The sequence below is a fragment of the Gymnoscopelus braueri genome, assembly GCF_963280865.1.
Source record: "Gymnoscopelus braueri genome assembly, chromosome: 17".
Taxonomy (NCBI): Eukaryota; Metazoa; Chordata; class Actinopteri; order Myctophiformes; family Myctophidae; genus Gymnoscopelus; species Gymnoscopelus braueri.
The window spans coordinates 29,363,343-29,385,173 of NC_137617.1; the positions used below are offsets into that span (position 1 = coordinate 29,363,343).

Consider the following 21,831-nt stretch of genomic DNA (forward strand, 5'->3'; position numbering starts at 1 on the left):
AAAACTGTTACTTCTCAGGAAATGGGAAAACATAACCTGTGTTCCAATGGATCCAATGTAGTTATTTAGTCACAAGCTACTAAGTTACTTTTCATTGGTCAAATATTTATAAAAATATTTATTAAATTAATTATTTCTAATAGATCAGTTATTTTTTGCTTATTGTGACACTGTGACTGTAGTTGTGTAGGAGGAAGGCATTCATTTAGCAAAACACAAAGTTTAAATATGGAAATGCAAGGTTTCTGCCCAACAGGGACAACATCTAAAACAAATGATCACGAAATACACAGTAAATCACACATAAGACTCAATATTTAATGACACATTTCAGAATTCCACTGACAAGAGCAATCTCAGAATGTTATAGAAATACTGCTAGTCACTTGCTAGTGCCATTTGTATTACAAAATATATAAAAAGATGTAATCTGTCTCAACTCCCTACACCAAAAGACTTGACAAATGGCATTCAGGTCCCGTTACAATTTCTGTCATCTACCAAAAGGCCTTGCATTATGCATGACATTAAGCAACAATTATTTACAAAAATAAACAAGTCTGCTGCAACATTTTCCTTAACCACTTTCAACCTGGCGTCCCCATTTTGGGCATGTCGTAAGCTAAAATTGTCATCAAATAATTGCCCATCTAAAAGCTCACAACACGCCACGATGCAACACGTCGACTTGCAGATCAGCTATTTTCACATGAGACACCGTAGTACAACAAAGTATAAAACAGTGCTAGATAAAACGTATGTAATGTCTTCTCATAGAAAACTCATCTTAAAACCAATTGTCTTCTTCTCCCTTTCCTGATGTAATGCAGTGTCCTATGATGAGGCTGTCTGGATGTAGGGCTGGCTTCACTTCACTCAACAGGCTACATGGCTGGCAGTCGATGTCAGTTTGCTCGCCGTGGCATGTCAGTGTAGGCTGCAAGTTGATGACTAAAATGATATTTGGCTGAATATTGTGATCACATCACAATTATTGATTTCTGGTGGGAAAAGGTTATTTTCTATTACATAAAGATAATGCCTCATTATGATCTTTAGCAAATAGTATGTAATGGCCACTGATTTTATCGTGACTCTGTGACCCTGAAAGGTGAGATGGGTTGTACATTGTTCTGGCTATATTAAACCTTGTGTAACGGTGAGGAGACCAGGATAATGTAAAACAGCTGACCAAATTAACACATTTTAATGAATTGCCAAGATTCACAATTACATAATTGCGAAACAAAAAGTTCACGATTTGTGATTACTTGCAATTAATTGTGCAACCCTATTTTGAAACTAAACCAAACATTGTCTTTATTCATGTACAGACTCAATGCTAAGACACATGTTGGAAACCCAGCCCAAGAAAGGGAACTACTTTCCAAAACAATAAAAATGGTAGTTGAGAATGGAAAAATAGACATTTAAAAAAATGGTGTGGGGTAAGCAGTTCCAACAGGAGTGAATGGAGAACTCGAGGTTTAGAATCGGGAACATACAGATATCAATCAGAAGGTTCCAATGCCCCCCGCTGTGTCTTTAAAGTAATAGCAGGTACGGGGTGGTATCCTGCTGTCTTTGACATAGTAGCACGTATAGGATTGTGTCCATGTCTTTCTAGCCACCGGCGCTCATCATGTCCAGCGCTTTAACGCCGTCTGAAGGCGCGGGAGATTCTCCAGGCGTTGGGCTCCTCGTATCGGTTGTACAGTGGTTCCAGGCGCTGCTGTTTCTTCTGCTTGCTGAGGCGCGTCGGGTCGGACACTTTGAAGAAGGCCGGTGCAAACTCCACCAGCCAGCGAGCGTCAATGGTGGTCACCTCCCGCATGTACTCCTTAGTGGTCAGCACCAACTCATGGTACACAACCCTGTGGAAAATAAATCATTTCGGAAATTAGAATGACATTTAGAAGTGCCGTCTTTACTTATAGAGGCTTGCTTCTCTCAGTGACAAAATGTTACTCCCATTTATTTTTTTACAGCTACAACTTGCATACATATTCTCTTGCAAAAAAAGGTTCATGATGAATTGCTGTACCACTCAGGTTGTCTGTTGAACAGGGCACTGGAGGGGTGGATGTAGACCACTTGCTGATCGATCAGGGTACGGTAGCCCTCCTGCGGGTCTTTCTTGGCTGCGTTCCTGAAGAAACCACTGCAGATGGCTTTCTGAACCCGGACGGTGGCTTTCCCACATGAAACCACATCCAGTTTGTGCCTGTGGAGGAGAGGAATGGGGAATTGTTTCTAAGAGCTGGAAAATAATTATCCACTTTTGACATTCTTACTTCTGCGAACAAACATTTGTAAGAAGAAGAAAAAATATCTTGGGTATGTTGTTAAAGACAAGAAATCACTCTCCATAATGATGATTTAAGAGCTTCTGTACCTGTCCATGATGCCCAACATCTGTTTGCGGATGTCTTGGGATCTACGCAGGGAGCGTGCCTGGATGAAGTTCTCGTAGCACCAGGGGTTGGAGAACTTGTTGTTTTTCCAGGAGTTGTAGACGGCCAGCAAGGTGAGATGGTCTCCCTCAGCCTGGTGGAACTTGGCCTTCTTCTGGTCAGCCAAGGCCTGCTTGTCCTGAATCACAAAGAGTAACAAAATGTTTTATCAACCTACAAATCAATTACTTATGGATTTCTATACCCGCATCTCTCATCGAGACTGTGACATTCCCTGGCATGTGTACCTTGGGTCTGTAGAAGACATTCTGTACAGACAGCATGGAGACGATGGTGAGCATCTCTTCGCTGCAGCCCAAATGGACAGACATGATTAACATCTTACACAGCATGGGCTCCAGGGGGAACTCAGCCATCTTGAAGACAGATGGGGGAGAAAGAAGACAAAACAAAACAAATGTGGCCATTAACACATTGGGAACTCAAAATTGATCAATCCTAGAAATGCAATATCAAGTGATGTACATTTTACGGACATATTAATTTCCAACTTATTTTGCCATTTGGCTGCTTTTTCCATGTGATGCGTGTTCCTTACCCTTCTCCCCAGCCTTGTGAGCAGACCTTCATCGTCCAGAGCTCCCAGTGTGTAGAGCTGCTCCATGGCTGTGATCAGTGTCTCCATGGGAGGAGCGTCCATGAAGTCAAACGACAGTAGGTCGTTGATGCCCATGGCCTGGTGGACAAAACCAGGAAGTGATTAAAACCTTTACTGATCCCAGAGAGTAAATTCAGACATTGTGACAAATAGTGGGGCATAGATAAGAAGGCAACCTCACAAAATGCAGTAGAAAAATCTAAGACATGATAAAGACAGATTTACATAATTACGGCTAAAGTTGCTTGCAGTATTTCCTAGGCTGGTAAAGTAATGTACTTAGAGAAATCTAAATATCAAATTTGTGAACAAAATTATTTAGTCAAGTTAAAACGCAAAGCAGTAGACAGAGTGCACTCACCTTGAGAGACAGCACAGTGCTGGCCAAGTTAGTCCTCTGAATCTCAGGCACGTTGGTGGTCAGCATCTCGTCCCTGTAGGCTCTTTCAGTGTACAGTCTGTAAGTCTTCCCAGGCCCTGTTCTGCCGGCTCTGCCTGCCCTCTGCTTGGCTTGGGCCTGAGAAAGGTAGGATTAAATGAGACTGTAGTAAGAGCCATGTTCAATCAATACAGTCTCAGGAACCAGCAAGACTGTCTTCACCCCGGATCAAATAAGCTCAATGATTGCTCAGCAAAACTTTAGACGGATACACAAAACAAATACAAGGCATTTATAGCTCATGCTTTGTATTAAAACAAGAAATGACACACTATACCAGCTTGTGGCAAGCTAAAACCCTTGAAAAGTACCGTCATGACTCTTGCATCTTACTAAACATTAACAAAAATATATATATTAAACTCAAGAGTTAAATTAACACTTGGGGTGCCAGAGGTTTATTAAAATATTATACGTTGAGTGCCGGGATTTTTTACCATTTTTGAACCTTTTTCAAGTAGTCACAAAATATTTTCAGTGATCACCGTCCTCACGGTGATCCCCTCATTACACACATACAGGTCTCGTACAATCAACAAATTAAAAACATTCGGTAATCCGTTCCATAGTTGCAGCCAGTTGAAAATAGTTAAATTAACATTGTAAAAAAAAAAAGTACACAGGAGCCGAGATACAGGCTTTTGAAGTCATAAGTTAACCAGGAAGTGGATTGGAGTCTGAATCTTCGAACAATGATATCTCCTGGTACTGTGAAGGGAAAACGTTAGTACGGCCAAAACCGTATATATACGGTTTTGGCACCCAATGTGTTAAGGTGCCTATCACATCTAAAGCTCACTAGTGGATTTATTCATGCACTCTTACAGGCACAAACAATCCAACATCTAACTGTGTTCAAAGAGTTGAATATGTTATTTAAAACAGCAGTTTTTATTAAAAGCCTAGTAGTTGTAATTTATTTTTGTTATAAAGTTTACTGTTTCAGAGACATAGCAAATTTAATTCTTATTAATCTATACATTTTTATGTAATATAATCCTGACCTGAGCTTTGATCATTGCGGCTGCAGTTTCTAATGATCTAATAATTTAACTAGGTTATTGTATCAGACAGACCGCTGACAACGTTGTCAGATTGGGGTGGGGTGCTCTCTGTAAACTGTGTTGTTTGGGCCATTCATCAATCAAATAAAACACGTTTAGATTATTAAAACAACTGATACACATTGCCCTCTTTATGTAGCGCCAGCAGTTGTGATGCCATAGCCTAAGAGGATGTTCGGGTGAACATGTTGCGCTGACTGATTCCTACCTGTGAGATTGGAGTCACCACCAGTTGATCAATGCCAGTCTTGGAGTTGTACACCTTCTGCTTGACAAAGCCAGGGTCCACCACATAGTAGATCCCATCAATAGTCAGAGAGGTCTCTGCGATGTTGGTAGCAATGACCACCTGAAGAAAAATCAATGGTCCTTCAGTGTTTGATTTCCAGTTAAACAGTGATACATGAATACAAAATCTATAGCTGGGCGGCAGTGGCTCAGCCAGTGGTGCTGTCTGGGAGCCGGAAGGTTCCTGGTTTGATCCCCAGTTCCTCACTGCATGTCCTTGAGCATGACACCGAACCCTTAACTGCACTGCAAGCAATGAGCGGGTTGGTGATTGGTATGGTTGCCTCTTCGGTCAGTGTGTGAATGTGTACCGCATGTAAAACGTAATGTGTAAGAGTTCCACCATTGCGGTGTGTGTGAATGTGTGAATGTAAAGTACATTGTAAAGTGCATATGAGTATTGACAATATAAATGCAGTCAATTTACCATAGCTAGTCAGCAGCTACATAGTACAACATAAACATTCACTAGATTTTGAACTTGGTTACACTGGAACCCGAGGTTTAGTTAAAAGAACTAAGGGACATTGAAAAATCAGTACCTCAAGATATACAACTGGAACTGAAATGCTTCAGTAAATATATTTTGTGAGTTCCAATTTGCTCTAGGTGCCACAAAAAATAAGCAAAGAAAGGTCAAAATGCTATTTTTCTATAACACAGGTACAACAAGCCACGTATCACCAAAGCATGACAAGCCCATCACTACCAAGTTGGCCTGATTACCTTCCATCTACTATTGAGAAAAGAAAACGCAACTAAATAATGTTTTGTGATGAAAATCCGTATGGTTGGACAAGACGCAGCTTACCTTTCTGCTGCCTGGAGGAGCAGGGTCAAAGATCCTTGTCTGCATCTCGCTGGGCAGGGCGGAGTATACGGGCAGGATGATGAGTTCAGGAACATCAGGTCCCAGAGACTTCATCCGTTCATACAGGATCTCACAGGCCGTGTCAATCTCCTCCTGACCAGTCAGAAACACCAGGACATCACCTGGATACAGGAGACAGAGTGAAGGTTTGACAGTGAAAGACTGATAAGCAGCAAAAATTTCAAGTGATATGGAGTTGTAGCAAAGTCAAGACTGCAAGTTGGATATTTTGTGTGTGTGAGATTTGTTGTCAGAATGTAACTTTAAATGAGATGTTCCAAAGGATTAACCACTTAAACCCTATGTACTTTGTTGACCGGGATCCCCCAGGGGTCTATACTGGGCTCCCTTCCTCTTTTCTCTCTACACCAAATATCTTGCTCCCATTGCTCAAGCACACAATTGCGTCACATTGTGAGCTTGTAGATCTACCATTTTCACAGAATGTTCACCCATTATGACATGCCAGAATAGGGACACTAGGGTTTAAGCGGTTATGTGCTTTGATATGTACGTGTATATGTACTATACAAGTGTGCTTTCCACCTCTCCTGTTTCCAGGATGTGTAGATGGTACCTGGAGGTTCAGTCAGGTGGATCTGCATGACGGTGATGAGGCTGGCGTCCAGATAATCTGTCTCGGGTTCTTTGGTGTAGAGGACCTCCACCGGGTATGTCCTTCCAGGGATGGTGAAGATGGGCGCTTCGTAGAAGTACTGGGAGAACTTGACGGCGTCCAGGGTGGCTGAAGTGACGATCAGCTTCATGTCTGGGCGCTTCAGTACTGTCTGAGAGGGGGAAATATTGTAATTTTAAAAAATCTACTATAATATCTCCATCTCCTAAGAATGTACAGAATGAATACAAAAGCAGTTGAAATACTTGGCTGTTATTCGTGAGACACATTTGTCAATGTATCTCACGAAACCATTGAAAATATTTGAAACACTTTCCAGTCATATTCAGGGCCTGCATTTTGGCATGGGATTGCGAGAATTGCGCATATTTTAATGGATTACCGCAAATTAAGTGTATGTGTTATATACAGTAATAAGAGCCGAGGAGAATGCAGGACTCTGTACTGGCTGGCGCTCTCTCCAGAGCGTCTGTCTGCCTCTCTCTACGAGCACCCCTCCCCTCTCCGTTTGCTATGTTTATTAGTAGACCTACTCACTTCTACTGACCTTTAAAATCAATATCGAAACTGTAGGCTACAACAGTTTCGGTCCATCTCTCATTTCCTGTCCTCTCGCTCTCTCTCAGACACACACACCTCCTTTAAATTGGAGTAGAGCGACAATGTAAAACCTAGAGTGTAGCCTAAGGTTAATGCATCTTAGTGGGGAATTCACACCATTTTGAAAAATGGATTTCAGTCCCCGATATACTTCTGCTGTTGCAGAAATGATACTGTAGAACACCTTGCGTACCTTCTTGAGCAGACCAAAGAGCACGTCAGTATGGATGGTCCTCTCATGGGCTTCGTCCAACATGATGATGGCGTACTGTCCCAGCTCGGAGTCGATCAGACACTCTCGGAGCAGCATACCGTCCGTCATGTACTTGATCACCGTCTCGGGGCTGGTGCAGTCCTCAAAACGAATGGTGTATCCCACCTGGAGAACAAAGACCACTCATCAGCCATCTATTGCACTTTCTTTTGCCACACAACAGCGAAAGACAAATATAGTTCTATGTAGGGCTGAACGATTTTGGGAAAAAATCTAATTGCGATTTTTCTGACTGATATTGCGATTTGATTGCGATTTTTAAAATTTTCTTTAAAAAAAAAAAAATTCTTTAACATTTTTTTAAGTCAAGCTTCAGTTTAGTATTCACTGTGTACGTTTAAAAAGTAATTGGAAGTAATGGAACATTACCAAATGGCATACTATTTATATTTTATATTTATTTACTGTTCTAGATCCTAATAAATAAGGATGAGAAGTAAAAGATATGAATTGCTTCATTGCTTCCAACATGTATCTTCCAAGTACTTTTTTTCCCATGTATATATTTAAACATTTAGCTGGAATAGAAATAGCTTATTTTTGTAAATAACCCAACATTGAACTTGTTAAGTTATTAACTTATGGCTCAAGAAGAGAAGCTTTTTCTGAAATGAAGTTCAATAAATACAAATAAAATTAAACAAATAATTACCTTTTTTGTGTTAACAATTCACAGCAGTGAAATAAGTAGGTATTTCACTTATGGCTAAAGAAGCATATTTACTGATATCCAGTATTTAGCTTATGTAGATTAACATTCAACTAAAATGTAACACTTTTTTGTCTCACAAGGCAAAGTCCTCTCCTACTGTACATTGTATTACTACTACTACTTGGAAGTGAAAAACTCGAATACATAACGCAGTGGTGGAAAGTAACTAAGTACATTTACTTAAGTACTGTATTTGTACTTTACTTGAGTATTTCTAATTTCCAATACTTTAACTTCTACTCCACTACATCTCAGAGGCAAATATTGTACTTTTACTCCACTACAATTATTTGAAAACTTTAGTGACTAGTTACTTTTCAGATATAAATTATAATATTGTAAAACCTACATTAACCACTTTGGCCCTATTTTATACCTAGGTTATTTGAAAATAGCAGATCTACAAGCTCACAACGCGCCGTGATGCGACGCGTTGTGAGCTTGTAGATCTGCTATTTTCAAACATTAGTACTTTTACTTTTGGTACTTTAAGTACATTTTGATACCAATACTTTTGTACTTTTATTCAAGTACATTTTCAATTTTTACTTGTAACAGAGTACTTCTACATTGCAGTATTGATACTTTTACTTAAGTACAACATTTGAGTACTTTTTCCACCACTGTACATAACATAAGTGACAAAGATTCAGTTCATAGTCGCTTCTTTTGGGCTTGTTTTCATAGACAGGGTTGCTTGCTTATTTCTCTCTCAAAACCTGGCAACACTGACCAGGAAGTGCTTTCTATCGTATTGTTTACATTGAATCACAGAATCCAACAGTAATGTTTAATAATGATGGGAAAAATATAAGTTACACTTACAGAAACAAACATAGATAGGAGCAACACTACTACTACACTACTTGTGTCGCACCGAAAATAATGTTTTACCGCTACGCGCGGCATCAGGGATTTGCGCAACACGGCCGTTCCGACGGAGACCTAAGAAAGGGACAGAGCGAGAGGGGGTGGGGGGCTCGCTGCCCTCTCGCTCCCTGTTGAGAGAGGCAGGCAGCCACTCTGGAGAGAAGGACACAAGTCCCGCGGGTGCTCTGGGATTAATATGAATATTAAAATGATTTATTATGATAAAATAAAAAATAAAAAAATCGCGGCCTTTGCGATTAGCTAATCGCGTGGTTTCAAATCGCGATTTCGGTTTGAAAACGATTAATCGTTCAGCCTTAGTTCTATGTATGATATACAGAGAGAGGTTCCCTCACCTCCTGTCCCAGACAGCAACCGTACTCTTCAGAGACTCTCTTGGCCACAGACATGGCGGCCACACGGCGGGGCTGAGTGCAGCCGATCTTGCCCCTGGTGGTGTAGCCGGCCTCAGCCAGGTACTGGGTGATCTGGGTGGTCTTGCCGGAGCCCGTCTCTCCGATCACAATCAGGATCTGGTTGTCATGGACAGCCTGGAAGGGAAGGACAAGGAAGCAGCCTTCGTGTAAAAAACCCAACATATACTCTTACTGAAGCAAGCATTCTCTCGATAACATTTCTGTTTAACCACTTAAACTCTATATCTCCGGGTTCTCTATACCATTGGTTCTCAAAGTGGGGTCCGGGGACCCCCAGGGGTACTTGAGGGGGTTCCAGGGGGTCCCCAGCAAAATGTGTTAATATAGCGTCACAATAATTTTATTTAAATCTTCAACATTTGTGCAAACCTTGGGATATATATATTTTTGGGCGGTGAAACCGCCCCTATAAGTGAGATTTGGAAAAATGTACAAATATCTTGGGCAGTGAAACCGGCCCTAAAAGTTTGTACAATTATCCTGCGCTGTGATTGGCCAATCACAATCTATTCAGGACTGTGATTGGCCAGTGTCACATGACACATGTGCATAGCCCTATGTGATTGGCCAGTGTCACATGACACATGTGCATAGCCCTATATAAGCAACCATAACTTAAAAAAAACAAATTATTGTTTTTTTTAAGTTATGGTTTTGTAGATTAAAAAGTGTGTTTTACAAAAGATAAATGTATTTATCTTTTGTAAATGTATAAATGTATTTATCTTTTGTACATGATTGATCGACTCCATTCAGTATTGTGATTAGCTAGCAAGACACATGCTGACACTAAGTGGCTCTTTCAGATCAAAGCATATATATTGGTTGACTCCATTCAGTATTGTGGTTAGCTAGGAAGACACCGCCCACTTCACACAGGGTGTGATTTTATTTAAGACAACATTTTTAACTCAAATATTTGCCTCTGTGGGTCCCTGGAACAAAATGTTTGAGATGGGGGTCCGCGGCCTAATACATATCATTTTAGGGGTCCTTGACATGAAAAAGTTTGAGAACCACTGCTCTATACTCCCCCCACACCCCCCTTTCACTATACACCAAAACTCTTCGCCGTAAATAGCCGATCTACATGAACATAATGTTCATCTATTATGCCATGCCCAGAATAGGGATGCTAGGGTTCATTATGTTTAATTCAATGCTTTAATTCACTACTGACCTGAATGAGCTGTTCTTTAAGCCTATAGATGGGCAGGCTCTCTCTCTGCTCCAGAATGGACATCTGGGTCTTCTTTCCGTAGGAGGCCTTGTTGCCCCCGAAGGCGTGCTTCTTCCACTCTGGGATGTCGTTGGGCATCATGCCGATGCCTCTCATGTTGGCCGCAATCTGCCTTCCATCAGCTGTATAACAGAGAGAGGAAATTCGCTTGATAAAAATGAAAACCATTGACTAAGTGTTCCCCCCCTCCTATCATTCTATCAACCCACTGAGCAGCTGAGTCAGAGCCGGGTCTGGCAGGATGATGGGGTCCTGTCAGGCCATGGTGGGCACACACAGCGCTATGGCACATACTGCTGCATCCGGCTCACTAGAGGGCTACAGGAAGACACAGATGGATATCTCCAGCACTGGTCCCCCCTCAGGGCCACAGACCTGCCACTGCTGAGGAAGTCTAATGTCACACACATAAAGCTGAACTGTGGTGTTTTAGATAAAGAACACAGAAATGACAATAAGATTTAGAAAAAAACAATAACAAAAAATAATAATTTAGACAAGAGGCTCAAATGAGCATCAAGCTGATGTTTAAAAAGGGACTTACTGTCTGGCAGTGGATCCACCCAGTGTTTGTTGAGCCCCATGGGGATGGAGTCCATTTCTGCCTCTCGAGCTGCCTGCTTCAGCTCTCTCCTCTCCTTAGCCAGGGCACTCTGCATCATGGCCGCCTGGGACAGGGAGCCGTCTGGATTCTATATGACAGGAAAGGGATATAGGTATATGTATGTTATACAGGGTTGTGTGACGTTTTGACTGGTTAACAGCCTAGAGATGAGACATACTCTACTAAAATAGCGTCAAGTGTCATGCAGGTGGGGGGGGGGGGGGGCTGCAGGGGTAAAGTTCCTGCCATGCCCACCAAAGTGAAGACTCGGGTTCCATTTATCCACGGTCGCCGCCAACAAATACAACTAGCCATATTCGCAGTTTGGAAGCAGTTAGGGAGGGCGATGTTGACTGGGGAGTACTTTCTACTTGGCTGCCATCAGGCTTATGAACAAGCACTGAGATAATACACGGACTATATGTGGCCTGTGGCTACTGAAAACGGGCCTATGAAAGGCAATGATTGACTTACGTATGCTAATCTATACTGTTATGCTATTTTGCACTTGAAGCCATATATGCTGCAACATTGACCGATACTGTTATGCACTTTCATGTAGTTTAGATGTTTTAATATTAATTTTATTGATGTAGTTTAGTTTTAACACTGATCACATAGGTTTTTAACAACGAGTTTTCATGTTTGTTGGGCGCCTGTTCAGCAGGCAACTGAGAGGGACAGCATGTGCCTCCATCAGTTACGCCCTCCCGGGTAAAACTCCTCACTTTCAGGTGGTGCACTGAGACAGGTGGTGGTCTACTACTATACACAAGGGGGGTGTAATTAGCAATGGCCAATCACAATTCAGGCCACCTCTTTAAAACAGCACACCACACACACCCCTACAAACAATTTCCCTGATTAGAATGCATCATGTGACGTGAACACAATATTTTCCACACAGTGTACCTGTACATTGGCCAGTACAGTACCTTGACAATCTTGACAGGGCTCATGTCCATGCTCTGTTTGGTGTGTCCCCTCAGGAATGGAGGCTCCTCTTCCACCAGCTCAATCTCCATATCTTCATCTGAACAACAGACAGCAAAGTCAATCAGTATCACAACTCTAACAAATATAGTCATTACTATAGCCCGACCGACGCCAGATTTGTGGGTCTGATAGCGATCTGTTTTTGGAGAGTCCTAGACCACCAATTACATATGTTTTGACCGATATTTTGTTAAAATAAATAAACAATTGTTACTGATCAGAGAATTTCAAAAAATATAAGATTCATTAATAGCCGATGTGTTATGTAGATCTGCTATTTTTGAAACTTTTGAACATTTTTGCCTATAATGACATGACCATATGGGAACACCAGGTAGACAGTGGTTACAAATTAGAACACATCGGCTGCATAATAGACCTTTCACTAAGCTCTGCCCCCCACCGCTCCACCCCCTAGGTTGGACTAACAGCCTTCGTTTGGCCAGCACTCATGTTGGTTTGCATTGGGATATAAAAGGATATAAAGGATTTGCTTTTTATATCATCAGGCCTGCAGTATGCACTGGACAAATATGCGCATGACATTGCTATTTCAACAAACAAAATACAGTCAAAAGTTTATCACTCTCAAAGAAAGAGGGAGAAACCGCATCTAATATCAATCAACTACATTAACAACATTATCCCCGGAGTGTTCATGTACCGCAGGTTAAGTAAAACTACAAATAGTATAGTAGTAGGTAAGTACGTAGCTCCATTATTCTGGTGTGTTGAATTCGGGGCTCGGGGCTAAGGCGTGAGTGAAGGACGCGAGTGTGAAAGTTGGGGTATTGGAATTTAGCTCAAGACTCATTTTGGAAGTCACTGTCTCCATCTATTGCTGTTGCAAAGCTAGCATTGGACAATCACTATTGGGGTGGGGTCTATTGCAGGTGCTGATGGTCGATATATATCGGCTCTAACCCACAACCACTCTCAAAAAAGATTCAATACCAGATCGAATCAATATTTATTATAGAGAAGAAATCTTAGTTTGCTTCGCTGAAGAAAAACAAAACAACAAGAGATTCAAAGCTCCAATTCAATGTTTTACCCTCTTCATCGTCCACTTTGGGAAGGATGCCTGTCTCATCATCAAAATCGGGGAACTCCTCTTTGGAAAGGACGTTGGCTGCAATCATCTGAGGACACAAGACAAACAGGCACATTTAACTAGCGTTAACATGTTACGCGTTCATTTGTAAAAGAAACAGCTAAGAGGGTGAAGCACAATATGCGAGTAGGGTAAGTATAGAAGACCAGCATCCCTATTCTGGGGGGCGATCGTTAAAATAAATAGCAGATCTACAAGCTCACGACGTGTCCTGGTATGAGCTTGTAGATCTGCGAAGATATTTAGTGTAGAGCAAAAACAAGAAGGCGCCTAGTATAGAGCTCTGGGGGACTCTGGTCAAGTATAGGGTTGAGGTGGTTAGAAATTCATTATCGAAACGCTCAATTGCTTCCGCTCTCTAACCTGCATTATGCAGAAATCTGATTTCACAGAGACGCCCAACAAGGGGAGACATCATTGAGTTGTGTATTAAAGCAGGACTAGTCCATACCCAGTGATGCATGTATGCACCCCATTGAACTAATGTGCATACTTGAGACCACAACTGCCACTACACATCCATAGGCTGTGGAACAGCTTACATTTGGGATAAGTTAAAAATCTGGTTCAATCTACTTCCGATCGATCTACAAACCCACTGAGGACACAAAAGCATTAGAACAGCCACTTAACTGTATAAATGTCCCCGTCTGCCGATTGGTCGTTATGTCACTGTAGCACACTGAGTGCCACTGTGGGTTGTTCTCAGCACAACTGATGAGACCATTTTGTAATTACAGGCTTCTGGCTTTATTGACCACACACGCACATATTGGTGGACCAATATTATTTACACACACCACCACCAAAGAGCAGCTGATGAATGAAGCCAGCGCTGTGCTATCCCACCTGCTTTATCTCCCACTTCTCAGGGTCAGAGATCTTGGTGAGTCTCTTGCGCTCCAGGGTGTCGTCCTGCTCCTGCTCGGGCACCTGGCCCAGGTTGAGGTTGGTGGGCCGGTCAGGATTCCTCATGGAGGTCTCCTCAGGCTCCGTGTTCTTCCGCCGGTTGGGGTTCAGGTCCTCGCCCGTCTCCTGGTCCACGTCCTGAATGGGAGGTGAGAATTTGGAGGTTAGCAGGCAACAGTAAAGGTATGCTCTAGGTCATTTATTATTACATTATTTTGGGGGGTCCCCAGATGAGTTGCTTAATGTGCAACATTGTTTTCTCACTCAACAGTAAACAAACAAACATACAGTATAAGTATATACATGGTATCTGCACAAATTGTCTAAAGTGACAATTTATATAGGCTATTTATGGTGAAGAATTTTAGTGTAGATGGAAAAAGTACATGAGCAAGTACAAAACCCTGGGGGAGCCCGGTCAAGTATATTGAGTTAAAGTGGTATTTTAATCATGTAGTGGTCACCTTCTCATAGTAAAAAACGTTGCTTTATAGTCAGTTTGGCTGTCTTACCTTCATGCTGAGGCTGGTCTTGGAGCCGGTGAATGACAGCACCTTGATCTTGACTCTCTGGCCTTTGGTGACTACATCAGCCACGTTGGCCACGCGACCCTCTCTACGCAGCTCTGAAATGTGGACCAAACCCTCCCATCGTTTCCTAGAAATAGAACAACACTCGATTGAGTTCCCTAGTAGTTCCAAAGCCAGGGGAAAATAATATGGAAAAGACAAAGGTGCACATGCTGCTACGCTATGTGTAAATCCCTCTTCAGCAAACTTCTTCTACAGTATATATATCTGTAACACCTTACCTGGAGAGGTTTCCTTTTGACATAATTAAGATACTGGTTGTTCTTTCTTAGAAAACGTAATTCCTTTCAATTACTGGATGTAAGTTAAGTAAGCTAACTTTTCCAGGATAACATGTCTTTGGGACACACAGTTACACATAGATATTCAAGTGTATAAAATTGGTTCCTGGTCTAACAGTCCATAACCTCCCTCTAAACAATAGTGTTTACCCCGTTATGGCCTTTTGTTTTGATTGAGAAGACATCTTCTCACTGCTGATTCAAAGTGGGCAGGTCGGAGGTCTGCCACTGGGATTGCCCACTGGTGCACGACACATCCACATAATCAATGAACTGCAGCAGCCCTATTATACTCAGTCTAGTAATGCTGTTTTCAAACAATCTAGAACGTTAAAGAAGCTGGGAGACCGTTTGAAATTCTCAGCGTACACGTGTTACACCCTCAATAGACGCTCACTGTATTCTGCGAAGGCTTATCGATATTGATGCATTATGCATCAGCCTCCTCCCACACTGTTACAGAGCCATTCCATAATGACCACATTGTATGTATAGGCGCTGACCTGAGTCCCTCCAGCTGGACGAAGCAGCCAAACTGCATGATGCTGGTGATCTTGCCGTTGTAGATGTCCCCCACGGAGGGCTCCTCTGGTGGAGGCCGGTCCACGTGTTTGTCCTTCCAGTGGCTAGAGTCTTTGTCCACTTCTCGGTCCTTCTCTTTGCGGGGACTTGGAGATCGCTCAGTCCACCGGGACGACCGCTCTCGCCTCTTGCTGCGGTCTCTATCGCTGTCTCGCTCCCTGTCACCTCGGTGACGGTCACGGTCCCTGGAGCGAGACCCCGATCTGGAGCGGGACCGTGAACGGTGACGTCTTCTACGCTCTCGGTCTCTATCCCGGTCTCGGCTTCTGCTACGACTCCTGCTGTGTCGCCTCTTCTTGTCTGACCTGGGAGGCAAATGACATGAGAAATATCAGGCCTCTGGATGTTTTGACGTTTTGAGACGCATGAGTTCACATGAGGCTGATTATGGTTCATTTCACCTACGGGAGAGTAGAATGAGATGAAATGCTCTTTGATGGAGAAATGTAAATTGGATGCATGCTATGGACGCACACACATCCACACAACAAGCGAGCGTGCGCACACACCCCAAACGTATATAAACGGCTGCACCGCCTTCAAAAAAACGTAGTGCTTTAGGCAGTATCACAGACAAGTATGAACATTTTTAAATGCAGGAAGTTGGCTCCTCATTTTTTATACACCAGAGTGACTGGTTAGTTAAAATCTGGTCCAGATGTATTTTTGGTCTTTTTTATGCCTTTATTGATATTATAGTAGGTTGACAGGATTTGGGGAGAGTGATGGGGAGTGACACGCAGCAATGGCTGTCGGGACTCGAACCTGCGACACACTGTCAGGTTCGAGCCTAGGTTCGAGCCTAGGTGCCCGGACCGCTACGCCAGCGGTCCGGCCCAGGTCTAGTTCTTCTAAATACAACAGGTTGCGTTGACCCCATCACACCATCCCCACTGTCCTTAATTACAACAGATGACCATACAAAATATCAAGACGGTAAATAACCACAACAATAACTCCACTCTTCTCGATCTCCAACAAGTACAACATTCTTGGGTTGAAAGAGAGCGATAGACAATACAATACTCCACAAACACCCCAAAAAAAGACAATGTTCTGTCAGATACTTGACAAGATCGAAGCATTGGTTGCTTCAAAGGTGTCTGTGGAGTAGAAAATACTGTGCAGGCCATCTCTTGAACTTTCATACCGAACATATTAAGGCCAACACCGACCTATTACTAGGCCGTGATTACCTACTATTACTGATAACTTTCGACAGCTACGACAGAACCAATTTCTCAAGCAACTGTAAATGAAGACTTGAACATCTTGCTACCTGCTCTTGCTGCTTTTGGAGTCTGACGCACTGACACTGGGCATAAACATCTCCAACTCTTTCATGCAATCTGCTGCTACTTTCACATCATCTTCATCCAGTAGCTTCTGTGAGATTCAAAGAGAGAAAAGGGTATTAATTGTGACAATTAATTGTGCTTTTGAAGTTTTAACGCTTTGTTCTGTTGAACAGTATTACCGTCCGCTTGATTTGTTTTTAACTCCACAAAGGCTATTTATGCAGTTTACTGAGCAAAATAATGTATGGCAAAATGTCATAATCGTGACAGCCCTACAGACATGGTGACAGAGACAACATCAGTCTGTTCATGAGGAAAACGGTCTGGTACCAGGACAAAACTGTCCGCAAAATACGTTGATTGCCCAATCACAACGGAGTATTCAACTTAACAAAGCAGTGTAATAAGTCCAATATGAATGATCAGACAGTGTTAAGAGTAACTTACCTTAGGGGCTGGATCGTCTGGTCTGCACAGTCCAGGAAACAACTCCTTTAACTTGTCCTTCTCCGATTTTGGTTTGAACTCCTCCTCAGAATATGCTGGAAGAATACATCAGAAAATTATTTTACTCTTAGAAATGAAAATACATATACAAATAACAAACGGCGTTACAAACGAGTATAAGCAACACATAAATCAATGACAAAGACCTGTAGGAGTTGCTAATACTGCAACAGAGATCAACCTCCCCTTCCATATGACCGCCAACGATCAGTTGTGTTTGTTGTACGTGTTTGTGCCCGGTCATTGTCAAGCCGGAGCGGGAGGCACCATGGAGGACATAAACCTCAGTCTCTATGGTGGTGGGCAAGAACTTTACTGCTGCGCCATCCGGATGCCTAAAGAACTGTCTTGTCTACTTTAATGCAATCAAATATTTGCCTTTTTGGTCATTATAAAGTCTTGCCATTTTTTTTTAAATTATTATCCTCGTTTTGACAATGGGGGATTGATATGCAGAAAATATATTTTTTTTAGGTAGCTTGCTGGACCCTTTATGCCGTTTCAGTTCTTATAAGCAGGGCATAATGCATAATAATAATAATTAATTAATAGTTAATACTTCACCTTTGCTGATAGATTCTTTGGAAGGGGGTCGCATAGTTTGGATGAGTCGAAGCAAATTGCCGACGAGAGAATCCTAAAAATGATCAGAGCATAATGTTCCTCAGTTATATGTGACAGACATAAAGAGATAATAACTGTGTTTACTAGCATTTCACTTACAGTGAATTCCGCTCCATTTTTGAGCAGAAGAGATTTGAAGCCATCAAATGTCGGTTGTTTTTCCGCAAGACTGATGACAAATTCAGCTGAAAACAATAATGACATTCATTGATAACTTTTCAACCAACACTCTGAACACCAGGTAAATAAGACTAACATTACTCTGTTGAAATATTATCAGGGACATGAATATTACCTTTAAGAAAGCTTTCATGTCGCTCATTAAACTAGGCTACTCTCTGGCGTTAGTTGCATTGTAGTTATTTTGCAGTGATGTAAAGTAACTAAGTACATTTACTCAAGTACTGTACTTAAGTACAATTTTGAGGTATTTTTTACTTTACTGGAGTATTTCCCATTTTCAATACTTTTACTCCACTACAATTATTTGGAAACGTTTTGTAGATTTTAATTATTATTATTACAAAACATACATGAACCTCTTTAGCCCCATTCAAACTTTGGCTATTTGAAAATAGCTGATCTACAAGCTTCTAGATCTGTTATTTTCAAAAGATTGCAATACATTTTATACATATGCTTTGTGTCACTGGACATTCTGCATAATGTGTACTTTTACTTTTGGTACTTGAAAGTATATTTTGATGCCATTACTTTTGTACTTTTACTAAGTAAATTACAATTATCAGGCTTTTATTTGTAACAGAGTATTTCTACAATGCAGTATTGATACTTTTTCTTAAGTAAAACATTTGAATACTTTTTCCACCAATGGTTTTCAACAACCCCCCCCCCCCCCCCCGCACCTCTGAACACCAGGTAAAAGACAGGCAGAACGGTGTTGGGTTAACGTTACACTGTTGAAATATATCCTCTCTTTTTTTGTTTTAAATCACTTTAAATCGCTTTCATATCGTTCATTGAACTAGACCAGTGGTTCTCAAACTTTTTCATGTCAAGGACTCCCAAATTGACACGACTTATTAGCCCACGGACCCCCATTTGAAAAGATATGCCAAGGACGCCCATAAGAGAAGATTTTTACGGCTCTAGCAGTGGTTTTTCAACCATTTTTATTTCAAGGACCCCCAGTTCCCAGTTTGACATGCGTTAAGGCTACGGACGCCCATTTAATGTCATTTCAATCTCTAAAACCACAATTTATATTGTAAAAATCAGTGTTAATTTGATTTGAACTGACGGGTCCATACACTCTCAAGAGTTACAGACCCATAAGGGTCCATTTGATTCCTAACTATCCATCATTTTGCTGGGGACCCCCTGGAACCCTCCCAAGGACCCCTGGGGGTCCCCGGACCCCACTTTGAGAACCATTGAACTAGACTACTCTCTGACGTTAGTTGTAGTGGCTAACCTACTAGCTTTGTGGCTAAACGTGTTTATGTTTATGCGTTTATTTACATAAAATACAAAAGGGACATGAACATTGATAAAGTGTTCAGGTCCATTAATAGACTGCTACCAGGTTAGTTGTTTAACTGCGGCAGTGGCTAACGTGCTAGCTTTATGTGGCTAAACTACTGCGTGTTTATGTTTATTTAATATTTACAGTAAATACAAAGGGACATGAATAACGGGACATGGCTATTCATAAAGTTTTCATATGGTGCATTACTAGACTGCTAACAAGGTTAGTTGTATCATTGTGCCTCTTTAGCAGTGGCTAACGTGCTAGCTTTGTGTGGCTAAGCTACGACGACTACAATGTGTTTATTTTCTATTACATTAAAGTAAAAGTCCTTTACCGAGGTCTTTGTCACTTATTCCGAGATGGTTGTCGAGCTCCGTGCACACCTTGGACACCAGGGACAGGTACTCGAGCTGCTGCAGCTCGTCCACTCCGACGTCTGCCATTCTGTCTCCACGAGTTGTTGTTTTGTTCTGAACACTGTGAACAGTCTTCAGACAACGGCCTCCATGTTTGTTGAGCAACGTCGTCAACGGGCCACTTCCGCTTCCTCCCAATTACGGAAGTGCCTCAGCCTGCGTCAGGTTCAAGGTAGTCTCGCGTGGCCAGACTGTTGCCACTTGCCACACACAATTTTCAAATGCCTCCGATAGACCAATTATTTGTTTACCAACATTGAGACTGGATACACAGGTGATTGTTTCATGCAATCAATTCTCAACCTGTTGTTTCGGGTGCGCTGGTTTCAGCGCACTCCAACCCCAACCCCCTCTTGTGTGTTGGCTAGTGCTGCGTGCGTGCCCTAGCGAAACCTGACAGAATGGGTTTCATTTGTAACCAGTATGACGCTTGCAACCAGTGTGACGTCGTCTGTTATGGGTCATATAGCTCAATAAACTTGTACATGTACACATCGAAAAGCTACACAGCAGAAAACAATGTGTAATATGGTTTCTATTATTTTCCTGGGCCGAATATTTCAGGCCGCAGTCGTTCAGAAATAGTGTTTGTTCTACTGAGCTGGTCCACCATATGGCTCTCATAGACTCCAATGTATTGCAGTTTGGCTCCCAGCCGACGAAAAATTATTATATGTCTGTACCTTCTTTTTATATACCTTGGTCAGGTCGTCAGTCTCGCCACAAGATGGCGCCAAACTCTTGGTCCAAAAAACAAAAATCACAGTCGACTTGTGGACATATGGATTTTTTGGGGGGGGGTTTTGTTTTCAAACATTGTTTGTACATTCAAAGCCTTTATTTATTTTTCCAAAATGTAGTATTCCACTCAACATAATCGCAGATCATTTCCTGGACCACCATCACTTTATGAAGCAGATTATCATTATTTAAAAGTTATAACTAATTGATTGATTGAATACTTTATTAGCAGTTTGCAAAAAAAAGCACAGGGAAGTACAGTTCAATAAAAGGTCTGCTAAGAGGATTATACCCAAGAAAGCGATGTGGCTTGTTTCCATTGGGGCCCTGCGTACTCAATTCATCGAAACATTTAATGACAGACAGATATACAATACCATGCAAAAACATCATAAAAAATTGTAGTAATCAAGGCTTTGACTTTTTACAGGGGCCAGTTCCGAATTGCAGCCACCTGTAAGTACTCTTTTAGAGCGGTTTTGAAGGAGATTAAGGATTCACACTTTTTTTATGACTGTTGGTAGGGCATTCCACATTTTGGTGGCATAGTAGAACAAATGTAACCCCTTGTTTGAGCCAAATCTGGGTTGAACGTGATTTGTGGAGCTCCCTCTGTTGTTGTGATTGTGGACATCTTTGACGTTTTTTAAGTAGTTTGACAAGTACATGGGTGTCTTTGTGGTGTAGTGCATCTTGTAGACCAGGCCCAGACCAGGCCCATTGCAACTAATGTATGATAGGGGAAATGTTATCTTTTATGAGTATCCTGAACGCTTGTTTTATAACTATGTTAATATTTAATAATCTAGACCCATAAAAGGCTGTGATGGAAATGTACCCGAGATGCAACACCAAATACAGAAGCATGCAAATATGCAAATTCATTTGATGTTTTATTTAATATAATGTCTGTGAAGATCCAAGAGCATGCATAACAAAAGCGAAATTCTGTCTAGCCTCATCAGGCGGCCTATATAATTTGATGTGGTGTAATGAAGAATTTATTGAAATTCTTACATGGCTCTTAGATGTGAAATGTGGAGGGATGTTGTGCTCAGGCGGTAAATAGGCATACGCCATTTCCTTGAGACATGAACCCGGCAAACTAGGTCAAATAGCCCCTGTGAGTCATGAGAACTCCCCCTTAATGTGTTGAGCACCAACTGGATAACA

General features: G+C 41.8%; 1 protein-coding gene across 1 annotated transcript; it reads right to left on the reverse strand.

The window, feature by feature from the left end:
- Positions 1-297: 297 nt before the first annotated feature.
- On the reverse strand, positions 298-20,029 carry LOC308105430 (ATP-dependent RNA helicase DHX8). The gene is made up of 23 exons (XM_080456150.1): positions 19,836-20,029; positions 18,109-18,194; positions 17,950-18,022; positions 17,326-17,420; positions 16,860-16,966; positions 15,502-15,885; positions 14,640-14,784; positions 14,068-14,265; positions 13,159-13,246; positions 12,044-12,141; positions 11,049-11,196; positions 10,445-10,626; positions 9,184-9,378; positions 7,165-7,350; positions 6,312-6,522; positions 5,675-5,856; positions 4,784-4,924; positions 3,434-3,589; positions 3,013-3,150; positions 2,702-2,830; positions 2,396-2,592; positions 2,045-2,224; positions 298-1,874 (listed from the first exon to the last, which is right to left on the reverse strand). The coding sequence occupies exons 1-23, from the start codon at positions 19,942-19,944 to the stop codon at positions 1,655-1,657; spliced, it is 3,648 nt and encodes a 1,215-aa protein (XP_080312276.1). The 5' UTR covers positions 19,945-20,029; the 3' UTR covers positions 298-1,654.
- Positions 20,030-21,831: the final 1,802 nt, after the last annotated feature.